The sequence below is a fragment of the Salmo salar genome, chromosome ssa16 (genome assembly GCF_905237065.1).
Source record: "Salmo salar chromosome ssa16, Ssal_v3.1, whole genome shotgun sequence".
NCBI lineage: Eukaryota > Metazoa > Chordata > Actinopteri > Salmoniformes > Salmonidae > Salmo > Salmo salar.
In genome coordinates, this window is record NC_059457.1 from 52209197 (window position 1) to 52237170 (window position 27974).

At 47.0% G+C, this 27974-nt stretch overlaps 1 protein-coding gene across 4 annotated transcripts in view; it reads left to right on the forward strand.

Annotated features, from left to right (window-relative positions):
• LOC106574164 (kinesin-like protein KIF14) overlaps nt 1-27957 on the forward strand; it is a 30463-nt gene extending 2506 nt beyond the window's left edge. The window contains exons 6-29 of one of the 4 annotated variants that reach the window (XM_014149828.2): nt 147-199; nt 295-325; nt 425-532; nt 664-780; nt 2451-2569; nt 3016-3188; nt 3813-3960; nt 4079-4142; nt 4295-4479; nt 4677-4779; nt 5184-5341; nt 5544-5691; nt 6190-6481; nt 7420-7513; nt 9275-9410; nt 10865-10971; nt 11883-11986; nt 12140-12370; nt 14513-14700; nt 15415-15567; nt 19473-19595; nt 19831-19905; nt 21601-21742; nt 26912-27957. In XM_014149828.2, coding sequence (XP_014005303.2) covers nt 147-199; nt 295-325; nt 425-532; nt 664-780; nt 2451-2569; nt 3016-3188; nt 3813-3960; nt 4079-4142; nt 4295-4479; nt 4677-4779; nt 5184-5341; nt 5544-5691; nt 6190-6481; nt 7420-7513; nt 9275-9410; nt 10865-10971; nt 11883-11986; nt 12140-12370; nt 14513-14700; nt 15415-15567; nt 19473-19595; nt 19831-19905; nt 21601-21742; nt 26912-27288 — 3429 coding nt within the window. In that variant the 3' untranslated portion in view covers nt 27289-27957. Of the gene's footprint in view, nt 1-146; nt 200-294; nt 326-424; nt 533-663; nt 781-2450; nt 2570-3015; nt 3189-3812; nt 3961-4078; nt 4143-4294; nt 4480-4676; nt 4780-5183; nt 5342-5543; nt 5692-6189; nt 6482-7419; nt 7514-9274; nt 9411-10864; nt 10972-11882; nt 11987-12139; nt 12371-14512; nt 14701-15414; nt 15568-19472; nt 19596-19830; nt 19906-21600; nt 25239-26911 lie in introns of those variants that run through there. The other 3 variants (XM_014149831.2, XM_014149827.2, XM_045697407.1) reach the window with 3 other exon arrangements.
• The last annotated feature ends 17 nt before the right edge of the window (nt 27958-27974 follow it).

Genomic DNA, 27974 nt, shown 5'->3' on the forward strand with positions numbered 1-27974 from the left:
ACCATATGGACAATGCCTTTTAAAACCTATGAGATTTTCATTAAACAGGTCTATTAATTAATGTGTTCTGTGCTGATTTTCAAAGCCATTTTTACTTCCATTCTACTAAATGATCTTAGTAATGACAATGCTCTCTGTGTTTCTAGCTGAGGGTGAGGGAACATCCAGTCGACGGGCCTTATGTTGCTGAGCTGTCCACGTGAGCAAACCTTTGGTTTCCATGAATGTCTTGTCAGATGTAATGATGGCTTGCTAGTCTTAAGGATTCACTCAGTGACTGTATGTTTTCTTCAGGAACGTGGTGAGCTCCTATGAAGACATTCAGGTAAGGTGCTTTACAGACATGGTTTCTGAACACTGATTACCACTTTTTGAACCCTTAGTAAAGTGATGAATTCCCACTCTTTCCTCTTCCTGTTTCCAGGGTTGGCTGGAGCTTGGGAACAAGCAGCGAGCCACTGCAGCCACAGGCATGAACGACAAGAGCTCCCGATCCCACTCTGTCTTCACCCTGGTTATGACCCAGACCAAGGTGAACCACGCCGGCCCTCTGTCTTTGTGTGTTTTAGCGTCACTGTCCAGTGCATCTCTACAATCTACCTCTAGGGAATATATAGCATGTTTCTGTTTGAATACACACATTTCATGTGTGTGTGTGTGTAGACTGAGTTTGTGGAGGGGGAAGAACACGACCACAGGATCACCAGCAGGATCAACCTGGTGGACTTGGCCGGCAGCGAGCGCTGCTCCTCAGCCCAGACCAGCGGTGACCGCCTCATGGTGAGCACACTCTACACCACTGTGTTTCCACTGCTTTTTTTTACTCATCCACATTTTCAATGGTCATAGACACCGTGTCCCAAGTCTGTCCTTACCTACTACTTACTGAAATGGACCATAGTGTGTACTAATCATACTGTGTACTATTTAGAACGTACTGCTTAGTAAATATGTATGCAGAAAGCAACCGATATCAGCATACTAGGTTTACGCGTAGAAAGCAACCGATATCAGCATACTAGGTTTACCCGCAGAAAGCAACCGATATCAGCATACTAGGTTTACCTGCAGAAAGCAACTGATATCAGCATACTAGGTTTACCTGCAGAAAGCAACCGATATCAGCATACTAGGTTTACCTGTAGAAAGCAACTGATATCAGCATACTAGGTTTACCCGCAGAAAGCAACTGATATCAGCATACTAGGTTTACCCGCAGAAAGCAACCGATATCAACATACTAGGTTTACCCGCAGAAAGCAACCGATATCAACATACTAGGTTTACCCGCAGAAAGCAACTGATATCAACATACTAGGTTTACCCGCAGAAAGCAACTGATATCAACATACTAGGTTTACCCGCAGAAAGCAACTGATATCAGCATACTAGGTTTACCCGCAGAAAGCAACCGATATCAGCATACTAGGTTTACCCGCAGAAAGCAACTGATATCAGCATACTAGGTTTACCTGCAGAAAGCAACCGATATCAGCATACTAGGTTTACCCGCAGAAAGCAACTGATATCAGCATACTAGGTTTACCCGCAGAAAGCAACCGATATCAGCATACTAGGTTTACCCGTAATGAGAAAGTGTTTTCTTGTGTGGAATTGCGTCGTTTCCTGCCATTTGTTCATTTTGGTACAGAATATTAACTGTTGTCACACACACCTGGGCTGTTGTCACACACACACCTGGGCTGTTGTCACACACACACCTGGGCTGTTGTCTCACACACACCTGGGCTGTTGTCTCACACACACCTGGGCTGTTGTCTCACACACACCTGGGTCTAAAAATACTCTTCCTCAGTAGTGTACAGCCAGTTGTACTAGATGGGAAAATCCACAATTACATTTTATTGGTCACATACACATGGTTTCAGATGCAAATGCGAGTGTAGTGAAATGCTTGTGCTTCTAGTTCCGACCGTGCAATAATATCTAACAGGTAATCTAACAATTCCCCAACAACTACCTAATACACACCTAAAAGGGATGAATGAGAATATGTACATGTAAGTATATGGATGAGCGATGGCCGAGCAGCATAGGCAAGGTGCAATAGATGGTATAAAATTACAGTATATACATGTGAAATGAGTAATGTAAGATATGTAAACCTTATTGAAAGTGGCATTGTTTAGTGGCCAGTGATTGACGTCTCCATGTAGGCAGCAGCCTCTCTATGTTAGTGATGGCTGTTTAGCAGTCTGATGGCCTTGAGATAGAAGCTGTTCTTCAGTCTCTCGGTCCCAGCTTTGATGCACCTGTACTGACCTCGCCTTCTGGATGGTAGCGGGGTGAACAGGCAGTGGCTCAGGAGGTTGTTGTCTTTGATCTTTTTGGCCTTCCTGTGACACCGGGTGCTGAAAGGTGTCATGGAGGGCAGGTAGTTTGCCCGCCGGTGATGCGTTGTGCATCCTATTCCCCTGTCTGTATCCTAGGAAGGTGCTAGCATCAACAAGTCCCTGCTGAGCCTGGGGAAGGTGATCTCTGCCCTGTCAGAGCAGGCCCAGACTAGGAGGAAGGTCTTTACCCCCTACAGGGAGGCTGTGCTTACATGGTGAGTAAAAGATAAATGCCTCTTATACAGACATGGGATGGCTCCATTCCATTATAATATAGTCAGTTGAGAGATTGGATTGAAATGGAATGGACCCCAACCCTGCCATACTACAGTATCATCAAGCCTGTGAAAGAGTGATTCTGTGGGAAAGTCAACCTGAGAATCCACAAATAGTCATTTCTGTATAGATGCGGAGGGGGGGGGGTGTGTGTGTGACTGGGAAAAGCACCGCCCCACATAAACTTTTCCTAAAATTTTTTTGTTAAACATGCACCTAATATCAGATCATCTTGCAACTCTCTGTGAAGCTACATTTCATCCAGGTTTCATATAACATTGCGAGAGAGGTTTGTGAAGTAAGTCATTTTGTCGAGAGCTTTGCGAGAATAACGTTTGCATCTCCACCGTGTCCGAATACCCTTTTCTGTCGCCTTGTTGTCCAGGCTGTTGAAGGAGAGCCTGGGCGGAAACTCCAAGACAGCCATGATCGCCACCCTGAGTCCGGCGGGCAGCAACGTGGAGGAGAGCCTGAGCACGCTGCGGTATGCCAAGCAGGCCCGCATGATCATCAACGTGGCCAAGGTCAACGAGGACACCAACGCTAAGCTCATCAGAGGTCAGCCCCTCATCCCTCGCCCTTCCATGCTGCCACCAATCTCTCTATCTTTTTCTCATCCATCCATCCATCACCAGGTTCAATTAAGTAGCCCCGGCTCTAACCTTGCCTTCGGGCCATATTCATACACTGTCACATCATGCCGGGGCCATCTCAACTGTCATGAAGGTATTATTCAAAGGAAATTGCTACGCCACATTTCCTGTTTTTTGGCGCTAGGGGGAGCTCTTGCAAAGGCTTTATTTTATACGGGAAGGGGAAACGGTGCAGAGATTGTGACCATCTACCTTTTTATGGTTTAGTACCATATTATGTGTATTAAACAGAGGAGGCTGGTGGGAGGAGGTATAGGTGGACGGGCTTATTGTAATTGCTTGAATGGAATAAATGGAACTGTATCAAACGTATGGGAACCATGTTTCACTCCGTTGTATTTATTCCAGTCATTACAATGAGCACGTCCTCCTATAGCTCCTCCCACCAGCCTCCACTGGTATCAAAAAGGTAGGTTACTGTTTGACAGTCATACATGTGATGTAACAAAAGCTCATACAAAATGGCACCTAACTTTTTCTGTTTTAGCAGAAATGTAACAATGTAATTTGTTTGGGTCTTCGTCACTAGAGCTGAAAGCTGAGGTAGAGAAGTTACGGGCAGCTCAGATGAGCTCTCAGGGCATCGAGCCAGAGAAGATGCACCTCTTCCAGCAGGAGATCTTGGCTCTGAAGAGCCAGCTAACGCAGCAGGAGAGAGAGATGGCCGAGGCCCACAGGTGACAACCATAAAACCTGCACACATCTTGTCCCGGAGAGGCTCTGTGAGCTATGTAGCAAAAAATACTACAACTGTTTTTAGTTCAACTTGAATCTGATTCCTTCACCTCTTGTCAGAGCGTGGCGAGAGAAGCTGGAACAGGCAGAGAAACACAAACGTGAGGAAACCGAAGAATTACAGGTCAGCTTATAACCTAGCTAAAAGTGACCTTTTATCTTCATAATCAGTGTTTCACTCTACTGTATCGACCTACCTTCCACATTCTTTTGGCACATTTCAGAAAATCACTTCACCTCCTTTTTTCATCTGCTTCCCTCTCTTCTCCCCATCAGAAAGCGGGCGTCACATTTACGGTGGACAACCGACTGCCCAACTTGGTGAACCTGAACGAGGACCCACAGCTGTCGGAGATGCTGTTATACATGATTAAGGAGGGACAGACCGAGGTCGGCCAGCACAAGTCCGAGTCCCCCCACGACATCCAGCTGTCTGGGGCCCTTATCGCCGACCGCCACTGGTGAGGGGAACCGACCCACCACCACTCTGGTTTTAGTGGGCAGAAACCATAGCCTCATTTACTCTTCTAATGAGTCCTGGCTGTCTCACTTGTTGCTGCTTTTTTAAAACATTCATACAGGAAATTCCCCCCATTCCAGTGCTCTTTTGTCATTCTTACATGTTTTGTTATGAATTCACTAACATTCTCCTTTTCAGTGTCATTTCCAACGTAAACGGTGAAGTCAGCATCACCCCCGTGGAAAACGCCAAGACCTTTGTCAACGGGAACCTGGTCTCTGACATCACTGTCCTGTGTCATGTATGTATTGGCTTGTGTCGTTGTATGTATTGTGTCGTTGTACGTATTGTGTCCTCGCGTCGTTGTACGTATTGTGTCGTACGTATTGTGTCCTCGCGTCGTTGTACGTATTGTGTCCTCGCGTCGTTGTACGTATTGTGTCGTTGTACGTATTGTGTCGTTGTACGTATTGTGTCCTCGTGTCGTTGTACGTATTGTGTCGTTGTACGTATTGTGTCCTCGCGTCGTTGTACGTATTGTGTCGTTGTACGTATTGTGTCGTTGTACGTATTGTGTCGTTGTACGTATTGTGTCCTCGCGTCGGTGTACGTATTGTGTACACATGAAATTAATAATAAAAACGCACAGTATTAGAAACCTGACTGAGATTGTGTTTTGGGGGTATTTCTCTTGGTGGTTTCCAGGGCGACAGGGTGATCCTGGGCGGAGACCACTACTTCCGCTTCAACCACCCGGCAGAGGTGCAGTCTGGGAAACGCGTGTCGTGCTGGACGGGAGCGGGCGATGGCCAGAAGGACTTTGAGTTTGCCAAAAACGAGCTGCTCTCCGCTCAAAGAGCACAGTGAGTTGATCACAAGATTCGGAAATGATTTGATATGATTCCTATCACACGTCAATGTGATTAACTGAGAGTCCCATTTGTACTCTGTGGAAAGATGTGTGGATGCTCACTTTAATAATGTGTGATACTGGGAAGAAAAAAAAAACGGCACTCATTCTGAAACTCGTTAATACATCTAGGCGTCCGTTTTGTTTCCATGTAGACTGGAAGAGGAGATCGAGGAGGCGCGTCTGAAGGCCAAAGAGGAGATGATGCAGGGTATCCTGGGGGCTAAAGAGATGGCCCAGGAGGAGCTGTCGGACCAGAAGGCTTGTTATGAGAACAGGATCAAAGCCCTGGAGAGAGAACTGGTACGTCAACTATGGCTTTACCGACATAATGTGTGAATTGAAAACACTGACAAGTCTAGGGCGATGACTTCATGTTCACATCAGACCTTGTTTTTTTACTGTACAATAGTGTCTTCTCTGTCTGTGAAGGGAGTCATTTGGTGTTATGGCAGGGTTAACTGTATTGTATAACGACTAGCTAAATCAGACTCATCGTAAAAATATTTAACGTATATCATATGTCAGGGTTCTAGAATGTTTTCCGCTAACTTTTTCAGTTGATTGCACCAGCACGTGGTTTGGTCGCTCCCAAATTTTCTGACGCTGCATGGAGATAATGATCTGACCTCTGTCCCTTAATGAACCGACATTCCATACAGAACTAGGCTACAAATGTTGTAGGCATAGTCGTTGGCTTTAACATTTTGCAGGCATAGTCATTCGTTGTAATATTTTTGGCGTGACATCCACTACATTTAGTTCTTTCACTCACCGACAACGGTGCTTTCCGTCCCCCAGGAGGAGGAGAGCGAGAGGAAGCGGCATTGGGAGATGGACCAGCAGAAGGTAGCCTCCAAGATGGAGGAGCTGCAGTCGGCCAAGGTGGAGCTGGAGCAGGAGGTGGACACGCACAAGACACGTCTCCGCCTCCATATGGAAGCCCAGGCCACACGGCGGGCCATGGACGACCACGGCGTCCGGCAGGCCAAGGTGGTGGAGGCCCTTGAGGCAGAGAAGAGGAAGATCGGCAAAGACCTCGAGGAGATGCAGAGGAAACTGGCGCTGAAAGGAAGCCGGACTCCGAAAAACGGTAAACCATTGTTAGGGACTTTCATCTCCTGGGTCGTATTCATGAGAAAACGGTCTGAAATGAGGAGGGACTACCTGAACTTGTCCAATAAGAAACTAGTTTTCGTTGCAAAGCATTTTTCATTGCAACAGCTTGCACTAATGAATACAAACCAGGTGTGAAGTGTATGAATCAGAGATTAGATGTTATTACAATAATAGGAGAGGCATAACTTATTGTGGTAGCTAACAAATCACATTTTATACCTCAAATGGTTTGGAAACAACGTGTGGAATAGCAGTGAAATGCTTACTTACAGGCCCATCTGCAGTTGTGAGGCCGGTAGGACGCGATGCCAAATTCTCTAAAACGATGTTGGAGAGGTGACTTATGGTAGAGAAATGAACATTCAATTTTCTGGCAACAGCTCTGGAGATTCCTGCAGTCAGCATGCCAATTGCACGCTCCCTCAACTTGAGACATCTGTGTCATTGTGTTGTGTGACAAAACTGCATGTTTTAAAGTGGCCTTTTATTGTCCCCAGCACAAAGTACACTTGTATAATGATCATGCTTTTTAATCAGCTTCTTGATATGCCACACCTGTTAGGTGGATGGATTTCCTTGGCAAAGGAGAAATGCTCACAAACAGGGATGTAAAATAATTTGTGCCCAAAATTTGAGAGAAGCTTTTTTGTGTATAAGGAACATTTTCTGGGATCTTTTTATTTCAGCTCATGAAAACATGGGACCAACACTTTACATGTTGCGTTTTATATTTTCCTTCAGTATAATAGATAACTTGGCTATGTACAGGGAGAACCAGTACCGAGTCGATGTGTAGGGGTACGAGATCATTGAGGTAACATTGTGTTGTGATTTAGATTTAGTGTTTCCATTGCATCACACAATGGTTTTGGTGGTGTAGCTAGTTACAGTTCTGGTGACCTGTTTTCTCAGTCCCTCCTCGGTGGGATGCCATGAAGTTGTCTCTGATGATCGAGGAGGCCAACAAGATCAGTGACAAACTCAAGAAGAACACAGTTTTCAGCAGGTATGAGTGGAGGGTATCTTCATCTTTACATCCCGTTGGATATGAAATACTCTTTCTTTTGCCACATATTGAGATGGATCTACAGTGAGGCAAAAAAAGTATTTGATCCCCTGCTGATTTTGTACGTTTGCCCACTGACAAAGAAATGATCAGTCTATAATTTTAATGGTAGGTTTATTTGAACAGTGAAAGACAGAATAACAACAAAAAAATCCAGAAAAACACATGTCAAAAATGTTATAAAGTGATTGGCATTTTAATGAGGGAAATAAGTATTTTACCCCTCTGCAAAACATGACTTAGTACTTAGTGGCAAAACCCTTGTTGGCAATCAGAGGTCTGACGTTTCTTGTAGTTGGCCACCAGGTTTGCACACATCTCAGGAGGGATTTTGTCCCACTCCTCTTTGCAGATCTTCTCCAAGTCATTAAGATTTCGAGGCTGACGTTTGGCAACTCGAACCTTCAGCTCCCTCCACAGATGTTCTATGGGATTAAGGTCTGGAGACTGGCTAGGCCACTCCAGGACCTTAATGTGCTTCTTCTTGAGCCACTCCTTTGTTGCCTTGGCCGTGTGTTTTGGGTCATTGTCATGCTGGAATACCCATCCACGACCCATTTTCAAAGCCCTGGCTGAGGGAAGGAGGTTCTCACCCAAGATTTGACGGTACATGGCCCCGTCCATCGTCCCTTTGATGCAGTGAAGTTGTCCTGTCCCCTTAGCAGAAAAACACCCCCAAAGCATAATGTTTCCACCTCCATGTTTGATGGTGTTCTTGGGGTCATAGGCAGCATTCCTCCTCCTCCAAACACGGCGAGTTGAGTTGATGCCAAAGAGCTCCATTTTGGTCTCATCTGACCCCAACACTTTCACCCAGTTGTCCTCTGAATCATTCAGATGTTCATTGGCAAACTTCAGACGGGCATGTATATGTGCTTTCTTGAGCAGGGGGACCTTGCGGGCGCTGCAGGATTTTAGTCCTTCACGGCGTAATGTGTTACCAATTGTTTTCTTGGTGTCTATGGTCCCAGGTGCCTTGAGATCATTGACAAGATCCTCCCGTGTAGTTCTGGGCTGATTCCTCACCATTCTCATGATCATTGCAACTCCACGAGGTGAGAACTTGCATGGAGCCCCAGGCCGAGGGAGATTGACAGTTCTTTTGTGTTTCTTCCATTTGCGAATAATCGCACCAACTGTTGTCACCTTCTCACCAAGCTGCTTGGCGATGGTCTTGTAGCCCATTCCAGCCTTGTGTAGGTGTACAATCTTGTCCCTGACATCCTTGAAGAGCTCTTTGGTCTTGGCCGTGGTGGAGAGTTTGGAATCTGATTGATTGCTTCTGTGGACAGGTATCTTTTTTATAGGTAACAAACTGAGATTAGGAGCACTCCCTTTAAGAGTGTGCTCCTAATCTCAGCTCGTTACCTGTATAAAAGACACCTGGGAGCCAGAAATCGTTCTGATTGAGAGGGGGTCAAATACTTATTTCCCTCATTAAAATGCTAATCAATTCATAACATTTTTGACATGCGCTTTTCAGGATTTTTGTTCTTGTTATTCTGTCTCTCACTGTTCAAATAAACCTACCATTAAAATAATAGACTGATCATTTCTTTGTCAGTGGGCAAACGTACAAAATCAGCAGGGGATCAAATACTTTTTCCCCGCACTGTAGCAGGAAATTCTCACTCAATATCTCATCCCTTAACTTGGCTTTACGTCCTCTTTATAGCTTAACCTGGTTCCCTCTGTTTTTAGACACGAGGGGTCTGAGAAGAAGTGCGGAGAGGGAGAGCTGCAGGTCCAGGTCAAAAACACCAAACTGGGCATCTCCACCTTCTGGAGCCTGGAGAAGTTCCAGAGCAACCTGGCTGCTATCAGGGAACTCGACCAGGTCAGTAACACCTGGCCTGCCGTGAGGGAACTCGACCAGGTCAGTAACCACCTGGCCCGCCGTGAGGGAACTCGACCAGGTCAGTAACCACCTGGCCCGCCGTGAGGGAACTCGACCAGGTCAGTAACCACCTGGCCCGCCGTGAGGGAACTCGACCAGGTCAGTAACCACCTGGCCCGCCGTGAGGGAACTCGACCAGGTCAGTAACCACCTGGCCCGCCGTGAGGGAACTCGACCAGGTCAGTAACACCTGGCCCGCCGTGAGGGAACTCGACCAGGTCAGTAACCACCTGGCCCGCCGTGAGGGAACTCGACCAGGTCAGTAACCACCTGGCCCGCCGTGAGGGAACTCGACCAGGTCAGTAACCACCTGGCCCGCCGTGAGGGAACTCGACCAGGTCAGTAACCACCTGGCCCGCCGTGAGGGAACTCGACCAGGTCAGTAACCACCTGGCCCGCCGTGAGGGAACTCGACCAGGTCAGTAACCACCTGGCCCGCCGTGAGGGAACTCGACCAGGTCAGTAACCACCTGGCCCGCCGTGAGGGAACTCGACCAGGTCAGTAACCACCTGGCCCGCCGTGAGGGAACTCGACCAGGTCAGTAACCACCTGGCCCGCCGTGAGGGAACTCGACCAGGTCAGTAACCACCTGGCCCGCCGTGAGGGAACTCGACCAGGTCAGTAACCACCTGGCCCGCCGTGAGGGAACTCGACCAGGTCAGTAACCACCTGGCCCGCCGTGAGGGAACTCGACCAGGTCAGTAACCACCTGGCCCGCCGTGAGGGAACTCGACCAGGTCAGTAACCACCTGGCCCGCCGTGAGGGAACTCGACCAGGTCAGTAACCACCTGGCCCGCCGTGAGGGAACTCGACCAGGTCAGTAACCACCTGGCCCGCCGTGAGGGAACTCGACCAGGTCAGTAACCACCTGGCCCGCCGTGAGGGAACTCGACCAGGTCCGTAACCAGCTGGCCCGCCGTGAGGGAACTCGACCAGGTCCGTAATACATATGTTGTCCATCTGACTTTAAAGAGCTGTGTTTGGTGTGTGAATGTGAATGCCGTCTATCTCAATCATGTTGTTATATAGATTACTGTAACTAATCATGATTTTTTTTCTCCATACTGTTTAGTTACAGTAATCATTATTTTTTTCCATACTGTTTAGTTACAGTAATCATATATTTATGAAGCCTTTTGGACAGCTGGTTAATGTAGTTGGTAGTTAACATACCGCTATCAGATTTAGACTGCGTTCTCACACCCTGTCCGTCTCACGCCCTGTCTGTCTCACGCTCGCAGCAAGAACAGTATGTCAGGCCTCTGTGGATTTTACCGGTGCTCACCTAATTTACAAAACACTTATTTATGCATGAAAGAGGGCCGTTCCTGTCATTTCTCATTAAGCTGAATAAATGACTGGGGTTAATTTGAATGTATTCTCCCTCCCCAGGGGGACCGCAGCGCCTCTAAAGATGACGACCTGTTTTACGACCCCAATGATGAGTGGGAGCAAGATATGTCTGCCTCCTCAACCGCCGCCTCCTTTTCACGCAGAAGGTACATTTCTGGTGTCTCCCCCAAATGGCACCCTATTCCCTACATGTGGCACCTTATTCCCTACATGTGGCACCCTATTCCCTACATGTGGCACCCTATTCCCTACATGTGGCACCCTATTCCCTACATGTGGCACCCTATTCCCTACATGTGGCACCCTATTCCCTACATGTGGCACCCTATTCCCTACATGTGGCACCCTATTCCCTACATGTGGCACCCTCAACAGTAGTGCACTTTGGGGACACAGACCTAGTCTCTCCTCTTCTCTGTGTCTCTGTCCTCCTTGATTGACCTCAAGCTCATGCACAAATGTGTCCAGAAGTCAGAACGAAATTGAATGTGGGGAAAAACCCTAGTTTTTGAGGTCACCTCAAGAAAAATCATACAAACATGTGGAACGCACTAGTGTTGGTATTTACACCGTTTTATTTTGCTACTTGGCACGCCCTGGAAGTTCAATCTGTCAATATCTTCACCTCAATGTGAAATAACCACAAACATTTTTCCCAAATTTCTTCACCCACCCTCTGTTTTCATAATGTAATGCGTGTAGCTCTTAGAGTTCTATAAAAATTCCAGCCAGCGTACCTATGTTCTCTCCACCGCCGCTGCCCGCAAACCTTCAGGAAAATATTTTCCCTACATTATTATTTTCCTTGTCGTCCATGTTTATGGGCCTGGTGCTGACGGAGAGGAGGCCAAATGAAACTTGGCAGCCGTCTCTGTGGTTCTCTCTGTATGTCTGTCCTCCTCCTCCATCTGCTCTGAGAAGATAGGACAGTTGAATGAGATGTGGCGTGGTGCCTGTCAATCATGAATTTGTTGTTGATGACACACAACACTGGTTTAGACCGTTGGGATCCATTCTAAGACACATTAGTAATGTGTTTTGTTGTTGTTCCCTTTAGGAGCAGAAGCCTGTTGAAGAGCAGGAGGATTTCAGGGCGTCTCTATGAAATCAGAGTGCACCCTATTCAGAGCCTTCATAATAGCAACTTGCCACAGTCCTCTGGTAAGCGTGTTTGAGGGAAGGACTTTGTCTTTTTTTTTTACCAGACTACCACATATAGGACAGTATATCGTTAGCTGTTAGAAATCACTTCCTCATAGTCACATGGAGATTCCGTTATATTTCACCTAACTTGTCTGTTTTGTTTTGTTCCAGGTCTGTTGGGTGTGGCCAAACCACCCTCTCTGCACCCAAGCTCGTCAGACTCCGTCCTGCCGGGGATCTGCAAAGATCTCATTGGTCAGACGGTAGGGCAGCTGCGCGAGTGTCATAGCCACGAGGAGAGCATGGCAGACAGGCTGACCTCTGACCTCTGCTGTGTGCACACGGCCGTGACGACCATCTCCGACCTGTATGACGGCCTGGACGATGACAGTCAGGAGAACAGTAAGTCTGCGTTTCACGACTAGGAATGGGCATTTGACATTATTTCATTTTTGTGCATGGGCTGTGTCTCAATCCACCACATCTGCAGTGGAAGGTGGTCGGAGCTACAACGGTGTTTGTCACACCTTGACACATCCCAAAAATCAGTCTTCTCACGGAAACGTCTGTAGCGTCCAAACGGTTTGGCCTATAAACTAATATGACTCCTCTGTGGAAGGGTGAGACTCTAATGAACACGTACATGTTGGTTGTTTTGGTCTAGGACGCCCACAAGACTCATCTGAAGGCACCAGTTTTTTAAAAATGAATGGAAGTATACACTGAGTGACATAGCTGACCAGGTGAAAGCTATGATCCCTTTTTGATGTCACTTGTTAAATCCACTTCAATCAGTGTAGATGAAAGGGATGAGACCGGTTAAATTGAGACAGATTGTGTATCTGTGCCATTCAGAGGGTGAAGGGGCAAGACGAAAGGTCTAAGTGCCGTTTGAACAGGGTATGGTAGTGGGTACCAGGCGCACCAGTTTGAGTCAAGAACTTCAATGCTGCTGGGTTTTTCCACGCAGTTTCCCGTGTCTATAAACAATGGTTCCCCATGCAAAGGACATCCAGCCAACTTGACACAACTGTGGGAAGCATTGAATATCCGTTTGAGCATGATGGAGTTATTAATAACACTTTGGATGATCTATCAATACACCCAGTCACTATATAAAGAATATAGGCGTCCTTCCTAACTCCGTTGCCGGAGAGGGAAACCGCTCAGGGATTTCACCAGGAGGCCAATGCTGACTTTAAAACAGAGTTTTTAATGGCTGTGATAGGAGAAAACTGAAGATGGATCAACAACGTTGTAGTTACTCCACAATACTAACCTAATAGACAGAGTTAAAATAAAGATGCCTGTACAGAATAAAAATATTCCAAAACATGCATCCTTTTTGTAACAAGGAACTAAAGTAATACTGTAAAAAAATGTGGCAAAGAAATACATTTTATGCCCTGAATACAAAGCTCACTACGCTTCATATTGTCAAGCATGGTGGTGGCTGCATCATGTTATGGGGATGCTTGTCATCGATTTAAGGACTGGAGTTTTCTGGATGAATTAAAAAAAAAAAAATTATGGAAAAGAGCTAAGAACAGGCAAAATCCTAGAGGACAAATTCACCTTTCAGCAAGACGATAACCTAATACACACTGGTGTTGCTTACCAGGACAACATGGAGTGTTCCTGAGTGACCTAGTTACAGTTTTGACTTATCTCCTTAAATGTATGGCAAGACTTGAAAACGTCTGTCTAGCAATGATCAACAATCAACTTGACAGAACTTGATTGTTGGACAGAGCTTTCGTCTGGCCACTCTCCCATAAAGTCCAGATTGGTGAAGAGACTTGTCCTTCTGGCAGGTTATTTCATCTCAGCCAAGGAACTATCAGAGTGGTCATTGGGTTCTTGGTCACCTCCCTGACCAAGGTCCTTGTTGCCTCGTTTGGTCGGACGGCCAGCTCTAGTCAGTCTGGGTAGTTCCATATTTTTTTCCAATTATGGAGACCACTGTGCTCTCGGAAACTTTCAACACTCTAGAAATTGTTTCATAACCTTCCCCAGATATATGCCTCAACACAATTCTCGGAGATCTACGGTCAGTTCCTTGGACTTCATGGTACAGTTTCTACTCAGACATCCACTGTCAACTGTGGGACCGTATATACACAAATGGTTCTTTCTAAATCATGTCCAAACAATTTTAATTGGCCACAAGTGGACTCCAAGTTGTAGTGACATGTCAAGAATGATCAAAGGAAATTGGATACACCTGAGCTCAATTTGGAGTGTCACAGCAAAGGGGTGTGAATAGTTATGTAAATTAGATTACTGTATTTCATTTTGAATACATTTCTAAAAACATGTTTTCACGTTGTCATGATAGGGTATTGTGTGTAGATGGGTGAGAGGGGGAAAAACACCTATTTAAAAAAAAAATAATTGGGCTGTCGCGCAACGAAATGTGGAATAAGTCAAATGGTATGAATACTTTCTGAAGGTATTTTTATTTTATTTTTTTTTTGTCCTTTTTTTTTCTCCCTGCTCCTTTTGAAATACTAACCTGATTTTTATTTATTCTGTCTGTTCCAGTGTTTGTGTTTGAGGCTGAAGCACAGAGTCAGCTGGTGAAGGCCACCTCAGCCATCCAGAGAGCCGTGTTCATCACCATGCAGTGGGTGACCAGTGTCGATCCCAGAACCGCAACGCTCTACATTAACGCAGAGGAGCTCAAGACCCAAGTCAAGAGAATGGGAGGCTACTTTCAGCTTCTCATCCAGGTAAACATCCTTGTTTTTTATAGCTTTTTTTTCTTTTTCATGTTTTATTCTTTGTAAAGCTACTGACAATGTACTCTTGAAAAAGAGATTGTGATACTATCCTGGATAAATAGCTATAGGTTGGCCAAAGTTTGAATTGAATAAATGTAGACAAAGACCCCGTCACCCATCGGAGCCTTGAAATGATTCAGTACAGTAGCAGCTGGATGTGGCTGTGCAACATACAGGATGGAGCTATGCACCAGCGACATTCATATGCACCTTTTGTACAGCACAACAGATGCATTGTTGACTGGTTTAGTGCAAATCATTTCATGGTGAATTACAGTAAAGACATTCTAGACAAATCTCGGATTTTGTCTCAGTTAATTTGAAAAGACTCAAAGGTACTAAAAGGCAAATCTTTTCCAGTTGAGTCAGTTTGACACCTTACTGGCTCTATCAAAATTCACATCTGTGATTGACAGGTTTTAGCTTTGAGCTGTTTCACTGCTCGTATGGAAATGTATGAGCATAGGGGAATTCTCAACCTTGAGTCAAATAAATATATACAAAATTCCTATCTAGTACCAGCACTAAACATATTTTTTAACCTTCTCCACCCTCTCCCCAATATAATATGGCTTCACATTCACAAATACATTAAAATAAAAAGACAGTTTTAATTCATTAACCAATTGTTTATTTAATGTCCATTTCCCGTGTGGTCCCCAGGGCTGTGACTCTGAGATCTCGTCCATGGTGAACGAGGCCCACAGGAAGAGTGGTCAGTGTCTGGACTCGGCCCTGCAGGTCATCAGCCACCTGGCGGCGTTGACCGGGACCCAGCTCCACGTGACCGAGCTGTGGGCCGAGGCCACGGGCAAGGTAACACTACGATACCACACCACATCGGTCTCTCTCGCGCTCACCCTCTCACGCTCACTCACACACCATATACTGCCTTTTCATAATGATTGAAAATGAGGTGGTGGAAAAAATACTGGCCGTGAAGACTGCTGTTTTGGTGGGAATAGCAGGAAATAACCAAAAAAATTGTGTGTAAATCTCAGATTATTAGGTACACCACCCCGTTCACCAAAAAGGATCTGTCCAACAGACGGTGAGTTACGTGGTTTTCTATATAAAGCAGGCAGACAGGCATCAAGACATTCAGTTACTGTTCTATTAAACGTTAGAATGGGCAAAACGAGTGACCTAAGTGACTTTGAGTGTGGTATGATCGCCATCGTACCAGATCCAGTATCTCAGAAACGGACGCCCTCCTGGGCTCCCAGTGTCCTGGGAGAATGGTGTGGAAAAACATCCAGCCAGCAGCAGTCCTGTGGGGGGGAAAAACAGCTCGTTGATGAGAGGTCGAAGAAGAATGGCAAGAATCGTGCAAGCTAGGAGGGAGGGAGGGCCACAAAAAGACGGCGCAGTACAACAGTGGTGTGCAGAACGGCACCTCGGGAAACACAACTGGTCGAACCTCGTCACGGATGGGCTATTGCAGCAGACGACCACACCGGGTTCCACTCCTATCAGATAAAAACAAGAAGAAGAAGCGGCGTCCAGTGGGCACGCCATCACCAACACTGGACAATTGAGGAGTGGAAGAAAAACGCCTGGAACATGACAGCGAGTTCAGTTTACTTGAGCGCGGCCTGGTCAGTCCCCAGACCTCTACCTAATAGAGCATGTTTGGGATGAGATGAAATGGGCTGTTCACAGCATGACTGTACCGCAGTCCAATCTGCAGCAGCTGCGTGATGCCATCGAGTCAGAATGGACTTATATCCCCGTGGAACGTTTCCAACACCTTGTAGAATGCCCCGAAGTACTAGATGGGTGTACCTAATAAACTGTCCGGCGAGTGTGTTGTTGTATATAGATGCCTGGGTGCTCTACCTCATTAGTTTGTGGAGGGTCAAAGGTTCTGGTTTCATGCTGATACCGCCCTCCAAATTGCTCGTAGAGGCTAGAATGGGCCAGAAAAGCTTTCAAGATAGTCACTAGGCCTACTGACTCTGAACACTAGGCCTACTGACTCTGAACACTAGGTCTACTGACTCTATGAACACTAATTCTACTGACTCTATGAACACTAGGCCTACTGACTCTATGAACACTAGGCCTACTGACTATGAACACTAGGCCTACTGACTCTATGAACACTAGGCCTACTGACTCTATGAACACTAGGCATACTGACTCTATGAACACTAGGTCTACTGACTCTATGAACACTAGGCATACTGACTCTATGAACACTAGGCCTACTGACTCTATGAACACTAGGCCTACTGACTCTATGAACACTAGGCCTACTGACTATGAACACTAGGCCTACTGACTCTATGAACACTAGGCCTACTGACTCTATGAACACTAGGCCTACTGACTCTATGAACACTAGGCCTACTGACTCTATGAACACTAGGCCTACTGACTCTATGAACACTAGGCCTACTGACTCTATGAACACTAGGTCTACTGACTCTACGAACACTAGGCCTACTGACTCTACGAACACTAGGCCTACTGACTCTACGAACACTAGGTCTACTGACTCTACGAACACTAGGTCTACTGACTCTATGAACACTAGGCCTACTGACTCTATGAACACTAGGCCTACTGACTCTGAACACTAGGCCTACTGACTCTATGAACACTAGGCCTACTGACTCTATGAACACTAGGCCTACTGACTCTGAACACTAGGCCTACTGACTCTATGAACACTAGGCCTACTGACTCTATGAACACTAGGTCTACTGACTCTATGAACACTAGGCCTACTGACTCTATGAACACTAGGCCTACTGACTCTATGAACACTAGGCCTACTGACTCTATGAACACTAGGCCTACTGACTCTATGAACACTAGGCCTACTGACTCTATGAACACTAGGCCTACTGACTCTGAACACTAGGCCTACTGACTCTGAACACTAGGCCTACTGACTCTATGAACACTAGGTCTACTGACTCTATGAACACTAGGCCTACTGACTCTATGAACACTAGGCCTACTGACTCTATGAACACTAGGTCTACTGACTCTATGAACACTAGGCCTACTGACTCTATGAACACTAGGCCTACTGACTCTATGAACACTAGGCCTACTGACTCTATGAACACTAGGCCTACTGACTCTATGAACACTAGGCCTACTGACTCTATGAACACTAGGTCTACTGACTCTATGAACACTAGGTCTACTGACTCTATGAACACTAGGTCTACTGACTCTATGAACACTAGGTCTACTGACTCTATGAACACTAGGCCTACTGACTCTATGAACACTAGGCCTACTGACTCTATGAACACTAGGCCTACTGACTCTATGAACACTAGGCCTACTGACTCTATGAACACTAGGCCTACTGACTCTATGAACACTAGGCCTACTGACTCTATGAACACTAGGCCTACTGACTCTATGAACACTAGGTCTACTGACTCTATGAACACTAGGTCTACTGACTCTATGAACACTAGGTCTACTGACTCTATGAACACTAGGCCTACTGACTCTATGAACACTAGGCCTACTGACTCTATGAACACTAGGCCTACTGACTCTATGAACACTAGGCCTACTGACTCTATGAACACTAGGCCTACTGACTCTATGAACACTAGGCCTACTGACTCTATGAACACTAGGCCTACTGACTCTATGAACACTAGGCCTACTGACTCTATGAACACTAGGCCTACTGACTCTGAACACTAGGCCTACTGACTCTGAACACTAGGCCTACTGACTCTATGAACACTAGGTCTACTGACTCTATGAACACTAGGCCTACTGACTCTATGAACACTAGGCCTACTGACTCTATGAACACTAGGCCTACTGACTCTATGAACACTAGGCCTACTGACTCTATGAACACTAGGTCTACTGACTCTATGAACACTAGGCCTACTGACTCTATGAACACTAGGTCTACTGACTCTATGAACACTAGGCCTACTGACTCTATGAACACTAGGCCTACTGACTCTATGAACACTAGGCCTACTGACTCTATGAACACTAGGCCTACTGACTCTATGAACACTAGGTCTACTGACTCTATGAACACTAGGTCTACTGACTCTATGAACACTAGGCCTACTGACTCTATGAACACTAGGCCTACTGACTCTATGAACACTAGGCCTACTGACTCTATGAACACTAGGCCTACTGACTCTATGAACACTAGGCCTACTGACTCTATGAACACTAGGCCTACTGACTCTATGAACACTAGGCCTACTGACTCTATGAACACTAGGTCTACTGACTCTATGAACACTAGGTCTACTGACTCTATGAACACTAGGCCTACTGACTCTATGAACACTAGGCCTACTGACTCTATGAACACTAGGCCTACTGACTCTATGAACACTAGGCCTACTGACTCTATGAACACTAGGCCTACTGACTCTATGAACACTAGGTCTACTGACTCTATGAACACTAGGTCTACTGACTCTATGAACACTAGGCCTACTGACTCTATGAACACTAGGCCTACTGACTCTATGAACACTAGGCCTACTGACTCTATGAACACTAGGCCTACTGACTCTATGAACACTAGGCCTACTGACTCTATGAACACTAGGCCTACTGACTCTATGAACACTAGGTCTACTGACTCTATGAACACTAGGTCTACTGACTCTATGAACACTAGGCTTAGTCGGTTGTTCAAGATCCTTTTTGTTAAAGGTTCTCTCTCCCCCCCCCTCTCTTTTCCCTCTCTCTTTCCCCCCCAGCGGTCTGTGGTCCTGTCTCTGTTGGAGGGGACCTGTAAAGGGGTGCACTCTCTCCTGGAGGAGGGCCTGACGATCTCCAAGGAGATGCTAAGCGATGCTCAGCTGACCTACCCCAGGACTCCGGTACTTAGTCACCATTTATCTATAGGAGTTGTTTTGATATACTTTTGAGAGGGATCATCAATGAAATGTAATGTTACATTTTTTTTTTAAATTAAAGCCATGAGTGGCAATAATGACTTGCATAGGAGATTATCCGGAATATCATTGCAATATTGTTTCTTTAGAACACCTATTTTTCTCTGTTATCAACCATTCGTCTTCCAACAAGATACCATATGGCCTGTGTTTCTGACAGGTTTTGCAGAGCCTCAAGTCGAAGACGCTCGACCTGTCCTGCGCTCTCCAGAGTTACATCCACTGCCACATGACGGTGAGCACTGAGCAACCATCACAGACTTATTAACCAGCCCTGTCAGTCTTTCATGACACGTGTTTAAACGCTTCAGATTAGTAGCCCCTCCTACAGCCAGCCTGGTAAAGGGAACGCTCTACTAAAAAGCTACAGCCAGCCTGGTAAAGGGAACGCTCTACTAAAAAGCTACAGCCAGCCTGGTAAAGGGAACGCTCTACTAAAAAGCTACAGCCAGCCTGGTAAAGGGAACGCTCTACTAAAAAGCTACAGCCAGCCTGGTAAAGGGAACGCTCTACTAAAAAGCTACAGCCAGCCTGGTAAAGGGAACGCTCTACTAAAAAGCTACAGCCAGCCTGGTAAAGGGAACGCTCTACTAAAAGCTACAGCCAGCCTGGTAAAGGGAACGCTCTACTAAAAAGCTACAGCCAGCCTGGTAAAGGGAACGCTCTACTAAAAGCTACAGCCAGCCTGGTAAAGGGAAGCTCTACTAAAAAGCTACAGCCAGCCTGGTAAAGGGAACGCTCTACTAAAAAGCTACAGCCAGCCTGGTAAAGGGAACGCTCTACTAAAAAGCTACAGCCAGCCTGGTAAAGGGAACGCTCTACTAAAAAGCTACAGCCAGCCTTAACGCTACGGTCTCACGTTGGGCCTGTCGTTCAGGCAATGGATGTGTTGAGTGAAGCGCCATCCGTCGGCCCTTTTAACGTGCTTGTTTGCCGTTATCTGCTGTGCACAAACTATCGCCTTTGTCAGTGTTGATCATCGGCCGGGCTAGATGCCCCCCCCCCAATTGTTGTCAAACAAAAGGGGTCGGACGGACAAAACCAGACACATGTTGAGTCTCTGTGGGCCTCTTCCAGAGATGGGTAGAGCCATGGTTTTAATTTTTGTTTTCATGACAGTGACACAAGTGTTGAAATTGTCACATGTTTTATGTCGTTGCACCATTGCAGTGAAACTATATTTGATTGGAATCAAGTGTTTCTGCACCACTGGAGTGTATGGAGGAAGGGTTTGTCAGAGGAAATGGGTTAATTATAATCTTTTTCCAGTGTTTTCCATATTGAATGGTTTAAAGTGCAAGGTTTCTCTGGATCGAAAAGGGTCTTAGGTGGCAGGGGACGTGACGTGGAGCGTGGCAATGAACGCAGTCAGCCCGTTGGTGCGGCTATTAAAGTTTTTTACAAAATTAGAGGCTCTCAACTTCGCAGTGTAGATGTTTTCTTTCTTCATTTTGAAGCCAATTTCCTGCAATTCTACAAATTATAGCTTTAAAACTGCAACATTTTCTCATGGAGCAGAGAGAAATGTTGCAGTTTTAAGGCTAGTTTCCTTCAGTTCTATGCATTTTTCCACAGCTAATGCTGTTATTTTGCTCAAACATAATACAAATAAATACTGCTAAATTCAATGTTTTGGGAATTTACCATTTAAATTCTCCCAGACTGTCTTTCTCTTAATTTGGTGATTTGTTAGTTCTCAAAAAAATATAGGTCCATTTATCTTTTCTACATGCATGAATATATCTGGTTTTAGTCGTTTGTTTTTCCATCCCGATAATGTATAAAAATAACTTTGGGACTGAGACAGCCTGCCCAAATGTTGTCCTAAATGGACAATATATTGTATCCCCTTGGAAAGGCACCATTTTCCAATAACATCAACTGTAAGGTGTGTGTGTGTGTGTGTGTGTGTGTGTGTGTGTGTGTACAGGAGAGGGATGAAGGCTCGGAGAGGAGCGGTGAGGACCTTGATCCGTCACACCTGCACAGAGTGAAGAACACAGCAGCCAAACTGTTCCAGCTCAACCAGGCCATCAGGCAGCTCCACTCTGCTCTCTCTCTCGTCCTCCGAGGTACTCACACAGTCTGGCCATCGGGCAGCTCCACTCTGCTCTCTCTCTCGTCCTCCGAGGTACTCACACAGTCTGGCCATCGGGCAGCTCCACTCTGCTCTCTCTCTCTCCCTCCGAGGTACTCACACAGTCTGGCCATCGGGCAGCTCCACTCTGCTCTCTCTCTCGCCCTCCGAGGTACTCACACAGTCTGGCCATCGGGCAGCTCCACTCTGCTCTCTCTCGCCCTCCGAGGTACTCACACAGTCTGGCCATCGGGCAGCTCCACTCTGCTCTCTCTCTCTCCCTCCGAGGTACTCACACAGTCTGGCCATCGGGCAGCTCCACTCTGCTCTCTCTCTCGCCCTCCGAGGTACTCACACAGTCTGACCATCGGGCAGCTCCACTCTGCTCTCTCTCTCTCCCTCCGAGGTACTCACACAGTCTGGCCATCGGGCAGCTCCACTCTGCTCTCTCTCTCGTCCTCCGAGGTACTCACACAGTCTGGCCATCGGGCAGCTCCACTCTGCTCTCTCTCTCTCCCTCCGAGGTACTCACACAGTCTGGCCATCGGGCAGCTCCACTCTGCTCTCTCTCTCTCCCTCCGAGGTACTCACACAGTCTGGCCATCGGGCAGCTCCACTCTGCTCTCTCTCTCGCCCTCCGAGGTACTCACACAGTCTGACCATCGGGCAGCTCCACTCTGCTCTCTCTCTCTCCCTCCGAGGTACTCACACAGTCTGGCCATCGGGCAGCTCCACTCTGCTCTCTCTCTCGTCCTCCGAGGTACTCACACAGTCTGGCCATCGGGCAGCTCCACTCTGCTCTCTCTCTCTCCCTCCGAGGTACTCACACAGTCTGGCCATCGGGCAGCTCCACTCTGCTCTCTCTCTCTCCCTCCGAGGTACTCACACAGTCTGGCCATCGGGCAGCTCCACTCTGCTCTCTCTCTCGTCCTCCGAGGTACTCACACAGTCTGGCCATCGGGCAGCTCCACTCTGCTCTCTCTCTCTCCCTCCGAGGTACTCACACAGTCTGGCCATCGGGCAGCTCCACTCTGCTCTCTCTCTCGTCCTCCGAGGTACTCACACAGTCTGGCCATCGGGCAGCTCCACTCTGCTCTCTCTCTCTCCCTCCGAGGTACTCACACAGTCTGGCCATCGGGCAGCTCCACTCTGCTCTCTCTCTCGCCCTCCGAGGTACTCACACAGTCTGGCCATCGGGCAGCTCCACTCTGCTCTCTCTCTCTCCCTCCGAGGTACTCACACAGTCTGGCCATCGGGCAGCTCCACTCTGCTCTCTCTCTCGCCCTCCGAGGTACTCACACAGTCTGGCCATCGGGCAGCTCCACTCTGCTCTCTCTCTCGCCCTCCGAGGTACTCACACAGTCTGGCCATCGGGCAGCTCCACTCTGCTCTCTCTCTCGCCCTCCGAGGTACTCACACAGTCTGGCCATCGGGCAGCTCCACTCTGCTCTCTCTCTCGCCCTCCGAGGTACTCACACAGTCTGGCCATCGGGCAGCTCCACTCTGCTCTCTCTCTCGCCCTCCGAGGTACTCACACAGTCTGGCCATCGGGCAGCTCCACTCTGCTCTCTCTCTCCCTCCGAGGTACTCACACAGTCTGGCCATCGGGCAGCTCCACTCTGCTCTCTCTCTCTCCTCCGAGGTACTCACACAGTCTGGCCATCGGGCAGCTCCACTCTGCTCTCTCTCTCGCCCTCCGAGGTACTCACACAGTCTGGCCATCGGGCAGCTCCACTCTGCTCTCTCTCTCGCCCTCCGAGGTACTCACACAGTCTGGCCATCGGGCAGCTCCACTCTGCTCTCTCTCTCGCCCTCCGAGGTACTCACACAGTCTGGCCATCGGGCAGCTCCACTCTGCTCTCTCTCTCGCCCTCCGAGGTACTCACACAGTCTGGCCATCGGGCAGCTCCACTCTGCTCTCTCTCTCGCCCTCCGAGGTACTCACACAGTCTGGCCATCGGGCAGCTCCACTCTGCTCTCTCTCTCGCCCTCCGAGGTACTCACACAGTCTGGCCATCGGGCAGCTCCACTCTGCTCTCTCTCTCGCCCTCCGAGGTACTCACACAGTCTGGCCATCGGGCAGCTCCACTCTGCTCTCTCTCTCGCCCTCCGAGGTACTCACACAGTCTGGCCATCGGGCAGCTCCACTCTGCTCTCTCTCTCGCCCTCCGAGGTACTCACACAGTCTGGCCATCGGGCAGCTCCACTCTGCTCTCTCTCTCGCCCTCCGAGGTACTCACACAGTCTGGCCATCGGGCAGCTCCACTCTGCTCTCTCTCTCGCCCTCCGAGGTACTCACACAGTCTGGCCATCGGGCAGCTCCACTCTGCTCTCTCTCTCGCCCTCCGAGGTACTCACACAGTCTGGCCATCGGGCAGCTCCACTCTGCTCTCTCTCTCGCCCTCCGAGGTACTCACACAGTCTGGCCATCGGGCAGCTCCACTCTGCTCTCTCTCTCGCCCTCCGAGGTACTCACACAGTCTGGCCATCGGGCAGCTCCACTCTGCTCTCTCTCTCGCCCTCCGAGGTACTCACACAGTCTGGCCATCGGGCAGCTCCACTCTGCTCTCTCTCTCGCCCTCCGAGGTACTCACACAGTCTGGCCATCGGGCAGCTCCACTCTGCTCTCTCTCTCGCCCTCCGAGGTACTCACACAGTCTGGCCATCGGGCAGCTCCACTCTGCTCTCTCTCTCGCCCTCCGAGGTACTCACACAGTCTGGCCATCGGGCAGCTCCACTCTGCTCTCTCTCTCGCCCTCCGAGGTACTCACACAGTCTGGCCATCGGGCAGCTCCACTCTGCTCTCTCTCTCGCCCTCCGAGGTACTCACACAGTCTGGCCATCGGGCAGCTCCACTCTGCTCTCTCTCTCGCCCTCCGAGGTACTCACACAGTCTGGCCATCGGGCAGCTCCACTCTGCTCTCTCTCTCGCCCTCCGAGGTACTCACACAGTCTGGCCATCGGGCAGCTCCACTCTGCTCTCTCTCTCGCCCTCCGAGGTACTCACACAGTCTGGCCATCGGGCAGCTCCACTCTGCTCTCTCTCTCGCCCTCCGAGGTACTCACACAGTCTGGCCATCGGGCAGCTCCACTCTGCTCTCTCTCTCTCTGGTACTGATCAGAGTATGTGAACCAGTTGAGCTGTTGGAAATCTCACTCCAGTCATTTCCAAACCGCTCCTCGCTCAAAAGGAAGAAAAAAAACTTCCGCTCCAAATTTGCTCCATTCATTAAAATCACAATTTAACCAACACCCATCTATTTTTGTGACTACTTGAACCTACCATTTAGTTTTGAAGTGTTGAAACCGAACCATATGGAGTTTAATGAAAATTATTTCAATAAACAAGAAAAGGTGAAATGTAAGAAGCGCACATTATTTCATATAGGATACATGTCATTAAACAGCCTTTTAACACTCTAAATAGGCTACATGTCATATTAAACAGCCTTTTAACACTCTAAATAGGCTACATGTCATTAAACAGCCTTTTAACACTCTAAATAGGCTACATGTCATTAAACAGCCTTTTAACACTCTAAATAGGCTACATGTCATATTAAACAGCCTTTTAACACTCTGAATAGACTACATGTCATATTAAACAGCATATAACCACTGTAAATAGGATACATGTCATATTAAACAGCCTTTTAACACTCTAAATAGGACACATGTCATAAACAGCCTTTTAACACTCTAAATAGGACACATGTCATATTAAACAGCCTTTTAACACTCTAAATAGGACACATGTCATATTAAACAGCATATAACCACTGTAAATAGGATACATGTCATATTAAACAGCCTTTTAACACTCTAAATAGGACACATGTCATAAACAGCCTTTTAACACTCTAAATAGGTCAGGAGCCAGATAGAAGGAACAAAAATTGAATTATTTTGGCTATATTATTAGCCTATTATTTCAAGGCTATAGCCTACAAAGAAATGCATTTGTGAACGCAACACACTGAGCTGGCAGGGAAACTAGGCTGGCAGCATTTTAAACATTTGGTTGTATTAAATCATTATAGTCTATAAAAAAAAAAGAAATCCTTACTAATTCAATTTTTTTTTGTAATGCGAGTTTGGTCAGAGTCTGTGGCGTCAGGCTCTCATATGATGTTGCCTAGAGAGCAGGCCAGCAGCGGAGAATACCCTCTCTACGCTTGCAGAGCCACTCGGGATGCTAAACACCCTTCTATTCTAGCCTTCTTATTTTTCTGTAGGTAGGCCTAATGTTTTTTTATTAGGGTTATTTTGCCAAAAAAAACAATCAAAACAGAAAGCTCCTTGAAAGTGGGAAATGCCAGGCCTATTGGGCCAAAATCAGTGTTAGCCTATTATATATAGATAATAGAACGAAAATCAACTAAACCTTTTTAAAAAAAAATAAGATGTCAGATTTTTTTGTGAAGGAAAAAGTATTTATTCAATGACACACTTAGCTAGCTACGCACCTCGTTCCTTTCCGTTAGCATGTGCACGTAGTAAGTATACCATCATGCTTTCCGGATACGTGTCTCTTCAGATTCCACAATGATTCTTTAGTTGTGGACACTACATTACCGCACTACCTCTTGGTCCTCATTTTTGTAAGTCACCTTGATATTTGCACCTGTGTGTTTTTATCAGTTTCTTTATGAAAATATTTAGTGAACTCCATGACAGTTGCTTAAGCAAGGGGCTGTTAGCAGTACACAAGTAGTCTACAGATGCATGCTGGGCCGGGCATGCCCTGAGCTGGTGAATTGAGCGCTACTGGAGTGAAATTGGAGCTGGTGAGCCTTTGGGGAAACTTGCTCCTCACTTCAGTCAAATAGTCTGGTACTGATCCAGTCAGGCCATCAGGCAGCTCCACTCTGCTCTCTCCCTCCCAAGTACTCTGTTTGGCCTAGGAGAAAAAAAGGCTACAGTTTCCTCAGTATTACCCCCAAAACATAAAGGCCATTGTCTAAGATGTAACTGACCTAAATACCTTATTTTCCTTGTATTTATTTCATTGTGACTTCAACGTATGTGCTGGATAGGTTTGAGCAATATATATTTTTATCAACCAGTAATCATCCAGGGATGGAGACAGACAGATGAAATGACCAGTAAGTTGTGTGTGTGTGTGTGTTAGTTACTATATTAAGAATGTTGTTTCCGTGCCCAGGTAAAACCAGGGACGCCTGCCGAGAAACTGTCTTCTCCTCGTCCAAGACTATCGAAGAGGTCATCAACAGCGTCCCCAGTGGCGCCACGGGGTCGGCTACCAACAACTTCAACCTCCGTCTGCCCTGCGTGCAGACCGTCATGGCGGCCCGGGACGAGCTCCACACTGCCCTGCAATCCCTGAGTAACGCCTTCAACCCCCAGGGCAATGAGGAGGAGAAGACGGGGTCTTTTGGCTCAGAGAAAAGCTTAGTAGAAATGAAGGAGGGACCCCTGGTGGCTTCAGCCATGGGAATGAACAGAGGAGACCCTAAGATTGTTTATTCTCTGTCTTCAGGGGTGTCTTCGTCTAACGATGATGACGTGTGTTGGGTTTGAGGCACAGGCGCGATGAGCTGATCTGGGTCGTGTTTCTGTAGGCATGAAACTACCGAAAAAAACTGGTAAATGGGGAGGTGGTGAGATCTGAACTTGTCCAATAAGGAACACTTGTTTTTTGGTTTCTGTTGCAAAACATTTTGCTACGGTGTGCCCTAATGAACATGACCCAGATAATCAATGTATAAAAGATACTGGTTCAATGCCATTGATAGAAAGAACTTACAGTGAGAATGTTTACGTCGACGGTCCATCCAATTGCACTAAAACCCAAGGTTCCCAGTTGAATCCTTTATTTTGGCCATTAAATATTTAATTAGATTGTAAAGTAAATGGTAATTAAATTAACAGCAGTGGATTTGTTTGCCAGTTTGGTTAGATCTTCTCATTCTTGGTTCCTTTTATGTGTAACGTCTGTTTTTCATATTGTTGCATTAATACAAATGTAGGTGAAGGCACAACTTACTGTAGCTCACTCAAAGCGGTTAGAGGTGTCACGGTCAAGCTGTCCTTGGGAGGCGATCAGTGCGTCAACTATATTCACTTTAAAAACCTTGCACAAAGTCATTTTTGGCTTCTCATTCATGACACTTTGTCTCTTGGTAAAGATTTTGATACCTCACAATCATGTAGCATTATGAGTGAGGGCAATAAATGTATATTTCTCTACTTGTGTTCATCTTTTT